This window comes from Scomber japonicus, chromosome 24 (genome assembly GCF_027409825.1).
Source record: "Scomber japonicus isolate fScoJap1 chromosome 24, fScoJap1.pri, whole genome shotgun sequence".
NCBI classification, from domain to species: domain Eukaryota; kingdom Metazoa; phylum Chordata; class Actinopteri; order Scombriformes; family Scombridae; genus Scomber; species Scomber japonicus.
This window is the reverse complement of record NC_070601.1, coordinates 1,354,356-1,361,855: the sequence shown is the minus strand read 5'-3', so window position 1 is coordinate 1,361,855 and position 7,500 is coordinate 1,354,356. Positions and strand designations below refer to the sequence as shown.

The 7,500-nt window shown below is 49.5% G+C and overlaps 1 protein-coding gene across 1 annotated transcript in view; it reads right to left on the bottom strand.

Moving 5' to 3' along the window:
* eif5b (eukaryotic translation initiation factor 5B) overlaps positions 1-7,500 on the bottom strand; it is a 30,340-nt gene that overhangs the window by 18,806 nt on the left and 4,034 nt on the right. The window contains 7 exon segments of the mRNA XM_053314813.1: positions 1-76; positions 2,775-2,867; positions 4,191-4,419; positions 4,512-4,651; positions 5,399-5,942; positions 6,899-7,045; positions 7,184-7,247. The exon segment at positions 1-76 is cut by the window's left edge and continues 14 nt beyond it. Of these exon segments, the coding sequence (XP_053170788.1) occupies positions 1-76; positions 2,775-2,867; positions 4,191-4,419; positions 4,512-4,651; positions 5,399-5,942; positions 6,899-7,045; positions 7,184-7,247 (1,293 nt within the window).

The window sequence follows — 7,500 nt, the reverse complement described above, 5'->3', positions numbered from 1 at the left end:
GGCGTCTGTGCCGCCTCCGTCTCCATGGCAACGGGCTCTGGCGTCTCCGACAGCGGCGAGGTCACCTCTGATGTTTCTAAAGAGAGGAGAGAGAGAGAGAGAGAGAGCAGCAGAGTTACCGAGGAGCAGAGTAAAGGAGCAGCAGAATAAGGAGGAGCAGAATAAGGAGCAGCAGAATTAAGGAGGAGCAGAGTTAAGGAGGAGCAGAGTTAAGGAGAAGCAGAGTTAAGGAGCAGCAGAATAAGGAGGAGCAGAATAAGAAGGAACAGCAGAGTTAAGGAGCAGCAGAGTTAAGGAGGAGCAGAGTTAAGGAGGAGCAGAGTTAAGGAGCAGCAGAATAAGGAGGAGCAGAATAAGGAGCAGCAGAATTAAGGAGGAGCAGAGTTAAGGAGCAGCAGAGTTAAGGAGCAGCAGAGTTAAGGAGGAGCAGAGTTAAGGAGCAGCAGAGTTAAGGAGCAGCAGAATAAGGAGGAGCAGAGTTAAGGAGGAGCAGAATAAGGAGCAGCAGAATAAGGAGCAGCAGATTTAAGGAGGAGCAGAGTTAAGGAGCAGCAGAGTTAAGGAGGAGCAGAGTTAAGGAGGAGCAGAATTAAGGAGGAGCAGAGTTAAGGAGGAGCAGAGTTAAGGAGGAGCAGAGTTAAGGAGCAGCAGAGTTAAGGAGGAGCAGAGTAAAGGAGCAGCAGAGTTAAGGAGGAGCAGAGTAAAGGAGCAGCAGAATAAGGAGGAGCAGAGTTAAGGAGGAGCAGAATAAGGAGCAGCAGAATAAGGAGGAGCAGAGTTAAGGAGCAGCAGAATAAGGAGCAGCAGAGTTAAGGAGGAGCAGAGTTAAGGAGGAGCAGAGTTAAGGAGGAGCAGAGTTAAGGAGCAGCAGAATAAGGAGGAGCAGAATAAGAAGGAGCAGCAGAGTTAAGGAGCAGCAGAATAAGGAGCAGCAGAATAAGGAGCAGCAGAATAAGGAGCAGCAGAATAAGGAGGAGCAGAATAAGGAGCAGCAGAATTAAGGAGGAGCAGAGTTAAGGAGCAGCAGAGTTAAAGAGCAGCAGAGTTAAGGAGGAGCAGAGTTAAGGAGCAGCAGAGTTAAGGAGGAGCAGAGTTAAGGAGCAGCAGAATAAGGAGCAGCAGAGTTAAGGAGGAGCAGAGTTAAGGAGCAGCAGAATAAGGAGCAGAATAAGGAGCAGCAGAGTAAGGAGGAGCAGAATTAAGGAGGAGCAGAGTTAAGGAGGAGCAGAATAAGGAGCAGCAGAATAAGGAGGAGCAGAGTTAAGGAGGAGCAGAATAAGGAGCAGCAGAATAAGGAGGAGCAGAGTTAAGGAGGAGCAGAATAAGGAGCAGCAGAATAAGGAGCAGAATAAGGAGCAGCAGAGTTAAGGAGGAGCAGAGTTAAGGAGCAGCAGAGTTAAGGAGGAGCAGAGTTAAGGAGGAGCAGAATAAGGAGCAGCAGAGTTAAGGAGGAGCAGAGTTAAGGAGGAGCAGAATAAGGAGCAGAATAAGGAGCAGCAGAGTAAGGAGGAGCAGAATAAGCAGCAGAATAAGGAGCAGCAGAATAAGGAGCAGCAGAGTTAACGAGGAGCAGAATAAGGAGCAGCAGAATTAAGGAGGAGCAGAGTTAAGGAGCAGCAGAATAAGGAGCAGCAGAATTAAGGAGGAGCACAGTTAAGGAGGAGCAGAATAAGGAGCAGCAGAGTTAAGGAGCAGCAGAGTTAACGAGGAGCAGAATAAGGAGCAGCAGAATAAGGAGCAGCAGAATAAGGAGGAGCAGAATAAGGAGGAGCAGAATAAGGAGGAGCAGAGTAAGGAGCAGCAGAGTAAGGAGCAGCAGAGTAAAGGAGCAGAATAAGGAGCAGCAGAGTTAAGGAGGAGCAGAGTTAAGGAGGAGCAGAATAAGGAGCAGCAGAGTTAAGGAGGAGCAGAGTTAAGGAGGAGCAGAGTTAACGAGGAGCAGAGTTAAGGAGCAGCAGAATAAGGAGCAGCAGAGTAAACGAGGAGCAGAGTTGACGAGGAGCAGAATAAGGAGCAGCAGAATAAGGAGCAGCAGAGTTAAGGAGGAGCAGAATAAGGAGAGGCAGAGTTAACGAGGAGCAGAATAAGGAGCAGCAGAATAAGGAGCAGCAGAATTAAGGAGGAGCACAGTTAAGGAGGAGCAGAATAAGGAGCAGAATAAGGAGGAGCAGAGTTAAGGAGCAGCAGAATAAGGAGCAGCAGAGTTAACAAGGTGTAGAATAAGGAGCAGCAGAATAAGGAGCAGAGTTAACGAGGAGCAGAATAAGGAGCAGAGTTAACGAGGAGCAGAATAAGGAGCAACAGAATAAGGAGCAGAATAAGGAGCAGCAGAATAAGGAGCAGAATAAGGAGCAGCAGAGTTAAGGAGCAGCAGAGTTAAGGAGGAGCAGAGTTAAGGAGCAGCAGAATAAGGAGCAGAATAAGGAGCAGCAGAGTTAAGGAGCAGCAGAATAAGGAGCAGAATAAGGAGGAGCAGAGTTAAGGAGCAGCAGAGTTAACAAGGTGTAGAATAAGGAGCAGCAGAGTTAACAAGGTGTAGAATAAGGAGCAGCAGAGTTAAGGAGCAGCAGAATAAGGAGGAGCAGAGTTAAGGAGCAGCAGAGTTAACAAGGTGCAGAATAAGGAGCAGCAGAGTTAAGGAGCAGCAGAATAAGGAGCAGAGTTAACGAGGAGCAGAATAAGGAGCAGCAGAATAAGGAGCAGAGTTAACGAGGAGCAGAATAAGGAGCAACAGAGCTAAGGAGGAGCAGAGTTAAGGAGCAGGACTGTGGTACCTTCAGGAGTTTGGGCGTTGGGCTTCTTCTTCCTCTTGTCTCCGTAAAAGGGTTTCTTCTTTGGCATCGAGTCTTTGGATGGCACCTCAACACCTGCAAACCAACCAAATCAATAATCAATAATCAATACTCCGAATGATCAGTCGGTCGGTCGGTCGGTCGGTCAGTCGGTCGGTCAGTCGGTCGGTCGGTCGGTCGGTCAGTCGGTCAGTCGGTCGGTCAATCGGTCAGTCGGTCGGTCAGTCAATCGGTCGGTCAATCGGTCGGTCGGTCGATCAGTCGGTCGATCAGTCGGTCGGTCAGTCAATCGGTCGGTCAGTCGGTCAATCGGTCGGTCAGTCGGTCGGTCAATCGGTCGGTCAGTCGGTCAATCGGTCGGTCAGTCGGTCGGTCAATCGGTCGGTCAGTCGGTCAATCGGTCGGTCGGTCAGTCGGTCGGTCGGTCGATCAGTCGGTCAGTCGGTCAGTCGGTCGGTCGGTCAATCGGTCGGTCAGTCGGTCAATCGGTCGGTCGGTCAGTCGGTCGGTCGGTCAGTCGGTCAATCGGTCGGTCAGTCGGTCGGTCAATCGGTCGGTCAGTCGGTCGGTCGGTCGGTCAGTCAATCGGTCGGTCAGTCGGTCAATCAGTCGGTCAATCGGTCGGTCAGTCGGTCAATCGGTCAATCGGTCGGTCGGTCAGTCAATCGGTCGGTCGGTCAGTCAATCGGTCGGTCGGTCAGTCGGTCGGTCGGTCGATCAGTCGGTCAGTCGGTCAATCGGTCGGTCAGTCGGTCGGTCAATCGGTCGGTCGGTCGGTCGGTCGGTCAGTCAATCGGTCGGTCAATCGGTCAGTCGGTCAGTCAATCGGTCAGTCAATCGGTCGGTCAGTCGGTCGGTCGGTCGGTCAATCGGTCGGTCAATCAGTCGGTCGGTCGGTCGGTCGGTCGGTCGGTCAGTCAATCGGTCGGTCAATCGGTCAGTCGGTCAGTCAATCGGTCAGTCAATCGGTCGGTCAGTCAATCAGTCGGTCAATCAGTCGGTCGGTCGGTCAATCGGTCGGTCAGTTAGTCGGTCGGTCGGTCAATCAGTCGGTCGGTCGGTCAATCGGTCGGTCGGTCAATCGGTCGGTCAGTCGGTCGATCAGTCGGTCGGTCAATCAATCGGTCGATCTGTCGGTCGATCAGTCGGTCGATCGGTCGGTCGATCGGTCAGTCGATTAGTTAGTTAGTCGGTCGGTCGGTCGGTCAATCGGTCGGTCGGTCAATCGGTCGGTCGGTCAGTCGATTAGTTAGTTAGTCGGTCGGTCGGTCGGTCAATCGGTCGGTCGGTCAATCGGTCGGTCAGTCGGTCGATCAATAGGTTGGTCGGTCGATTAGTTAGTTAGTCGGTCGGTCGGTCGGTCAATCGGTCGGTCGGTCGGTCGGTCGGTCGTCTCACCCTGAGCCTGCAGCAGCTTCAGCGTAGCTTCGGCTCGAGCTCGCGCCTCCCTCTGAGCCTTAGTGAGGAGCTTTCCCTCCTTCTTCAGTCGCTCCTTCCTCTCTTTCTCCTTCTGCTTCTTCTTCTCCTTCCTCTCCTGCTCCAGACGCTCCTGCTCCTGCCGCTGCTTCTCCATCTCCTCCAACCTCTGCAGCCGCTCCTCCTCCTCCCTCTTGGCGCGTTCCTCCTCCTACAAACACACAGGATCCATTACTTTATATCTCAAGACTACATTTCCCAGCATGCCTCTCTTCTTCTCCAGGTTTACCCATGATGCCTCACCTCCTTCATCTTGGCGAGCGCCTCCTGCATGGCTTTCACCGTAGCTTTGCTGGGTCCCTTCTTCTTATCCTTCTCCTTCTCCTCCTTCTCTCCCTTCTTCTTCTTCTTGTCTTTCTTCTTCTTGTCGCCCTCGGCCTCCTCTGAAGAAGAGAAGAGAAGAAGAAACAGAAGAGTAAAAAACTGAAAAACTAAAAAAACGTAAAAACAAAAAAAAACCTGAAACACAAAAACAACGTAAAAACTAAAAAATAACGTAAAAACTAAGAAAAATGTAAAAAAAAACAAAAAAAAAACGTAAAAACGAAAAGAAAAAAAACCTGAAAAAAACGTAAACAAAATAATTATGTAAAAACGAAAAAAAAAAACGGAAAAATGGAAAAACTACAAAAAAACTGAAAAAACAAAAACACTAAAATAACGGAAAACCAAAAAAACCCCGGAAACACTAAAATAACGTAAAAACTAAAAAAAACATAAAAACTAAAAAAAAATTGAAAAACTACAAAAAAAACTGAAAAAACAAAAAAACAAAAAAAACGGAAAACCAAAAAAAAAAAAACGTAAAAACTAAAAAACGTAAAAACTAAAAAAAAAAAACAGAAAAAAAAAATAACATAAAAACAAAAAAAAAAACCCCGGAAAAACTAAAATAACGGAACAAAAAAAAATTACGAAAAAACGTAAAAACTAAAAAAAAAGAGGATAAACTAGACTAAACAAAAAAAAAACACCCCGGAAAAAAAAAAAAAAAAAAACGGAAAAATTAAAATAACGGGGAAAAAAAAACAAAACTAAAATAACTAAAAAACTAAAAAAACCCGCATCTTGCTGATGGAGGAAAGAAAAAGGTGTAAAATGTGTGTAATGAATCTGTATAGGCTTCTTACCCTCCGCTACAAGCTCCGCCCCTTCCTGTTCCTCCGCCACCGTTGCCGCTGACGACGGTGCCTCGGTCGTTACCTCCGCGGCCGCTGCCGGCTCCTTCTTCACCTCCGTGCTGCTCTCCTTCTCCTTCAGCTTCTTCTGCTTCATCCTCTCCTCCTCCTTCTTCTTCTTGTCGCGCTCCTTCTTCTCCGCCTTCTTCTGAGCCGCCGTCTTCATCTTGAAGCCGCCGCCTCCTTCCTCCTCCTGCTCCTCCTCCTCATCGCTCTCCGCCTTCGCTGCCTTGCCTTTGTTCTTCTTCTTCTTGTCTCGCCTGGAGGTGAACTCCTCGTCCTCGTCTGACTCCTCCTCCTTCGCTGCTTCACCTCCTCCACCTCCTCCTCCTCTTCCTGCTGCTGCTTTGCTCAGGCCTTCCTCCTCCTGCTCCTCATCATCATCGTTGGAGACTGATGGTTTCTTGCCTCCTTTCTTTGCTCCTTTGTTCTTGAGGCGGGAGCGTGATGTGCTCTCCTCGTCGGAGTCAGAGGGAGGCGCAGCAGGAGGTGCAGCCTGCAGGAGAACAGAGGAGGAGCAAACATGATGAGACGATTAATCTTCTTTTATAATTCAGGGTTTCTGCAGATTTAAGACTTTTAATCTCAGACGACTGGAGGAACAAAAAACTATAAATATATTTTCAGGAGAAGAGGAGGAGAAGAAGAGGAGGAGGAGGAGGAGGAGGAGGAGGAGAGGAGAGGAGAGAAAGAAGAGGAGAGGAGAGGACAGGAGAGGACAGGACAGAAAGGAGAGGAGAGGAGAGGAGAGGAGAGGAGAGGAGAGGAGGAGAGGAGAGGAGAGAAAGAAGAGAGGAAGAGGAGGAGAGGAGAGAAAGAAGAGAAGAGGAGAGGAAGAAGAGAAGAGGAGAAGAGAAGAAGAGGAAGAGGAGGAGAAGAAGAAGAGGAGAAGAGGTGGAAGACAGGAGGAGAAGGAGAAGAGGAGAAGAGGTGGAAGAGAAGAAGAGGAGGAGAGGAGGAGAAGGAGAAGAAGGAGAACAGAGAAAGAGGAGAGGAAGAGAAGAAGAGGAGAGGAGGAGGAGAAGGAGAGGAGGAGAAGGAGGAGAGGAGGATGAGGAGGAGAAGAAGAGGAGGAGGATGAGGAGGAGAGGAAGAGGAGGAGAAGGAGAAGAAGAGGAGGAGAGGAAGAGGAGAAGAAGAAGAGGAAGAGAGGAAGAGGAGAAGAAGACGAAGGAGGAGAGGAAGAAGAGGAGAAGAAGTGGAAGAGAGGAGGAGAAGGAGAGGAGGAGAAGAAGAGGAGAGGAGAAGGAGAAGAGGACGAGGAGGCGGAGCAGGAGAGGGAAGAGAAGAGGAGGAGGAAGAGGAGAAGAAAAGGGGGAGGAGGAGAAGGAGAGGGAGGAGAAGAGAAGGAAGAGAAGAAGAGGAAGAGAGGAAAGGAGAAAGAAGAAGAGGAGGAGTAGCATTCATTTTTCTGCTTTTTAAAATAAAACCTTAAACGCCTCATAGACTCACCTTCTTCTCTTTGTCAGCGTCCATCTGTGCGTCTCCTTCCTCCTCTACCTCCTCCTCCTCGGGGCTCGCTCCTCCCTTCTTCCCCTTCCTCGTCTTCTTCTTCTCTGGTTTGGGAGGCTCGGCGACTTCCTCGTCACCGTCTGATTTCTGCACAGAGAGAAGAAGAAGAAGAGGAGGAGTAAGAAGAGGAGTAAGAGGAGGAGGAGGAGTAAGAAGAAGAGGAGGAGTAAGAAGAGGAGTAAGAAGAGGAGGAGGAAGAGGAGGAGGAGGAGGTGATTTGTGTACCTTTGCTTTGCCTCCATGCGCTTCGATAGAAAGCTCCTCCAACTCCTTCAGGATGTCGTCCTCACTGCAGGAGGAGAAACTGATGGTTAGAAAACACAAAGATACAGGAGGAGGAGAAGAGGAGGAGGAGGAGGAGAGGAGAAGGAAAGGAGAAGAGGAGGAGAGGAGGAGGAGGAGAAGAGGAGGAGGAGAAGAGGAAGAGGAGAGGAGGAGGAGAGGAGGAGGAGGAGAAGAGGAGGAGGAGAGGAGGAAGAGGAGAGGAGAGGAGGAGAAGAGAAGAGGAGAGAAAGAAGAGGAGAGAAAAGGGGGAGAGGAGA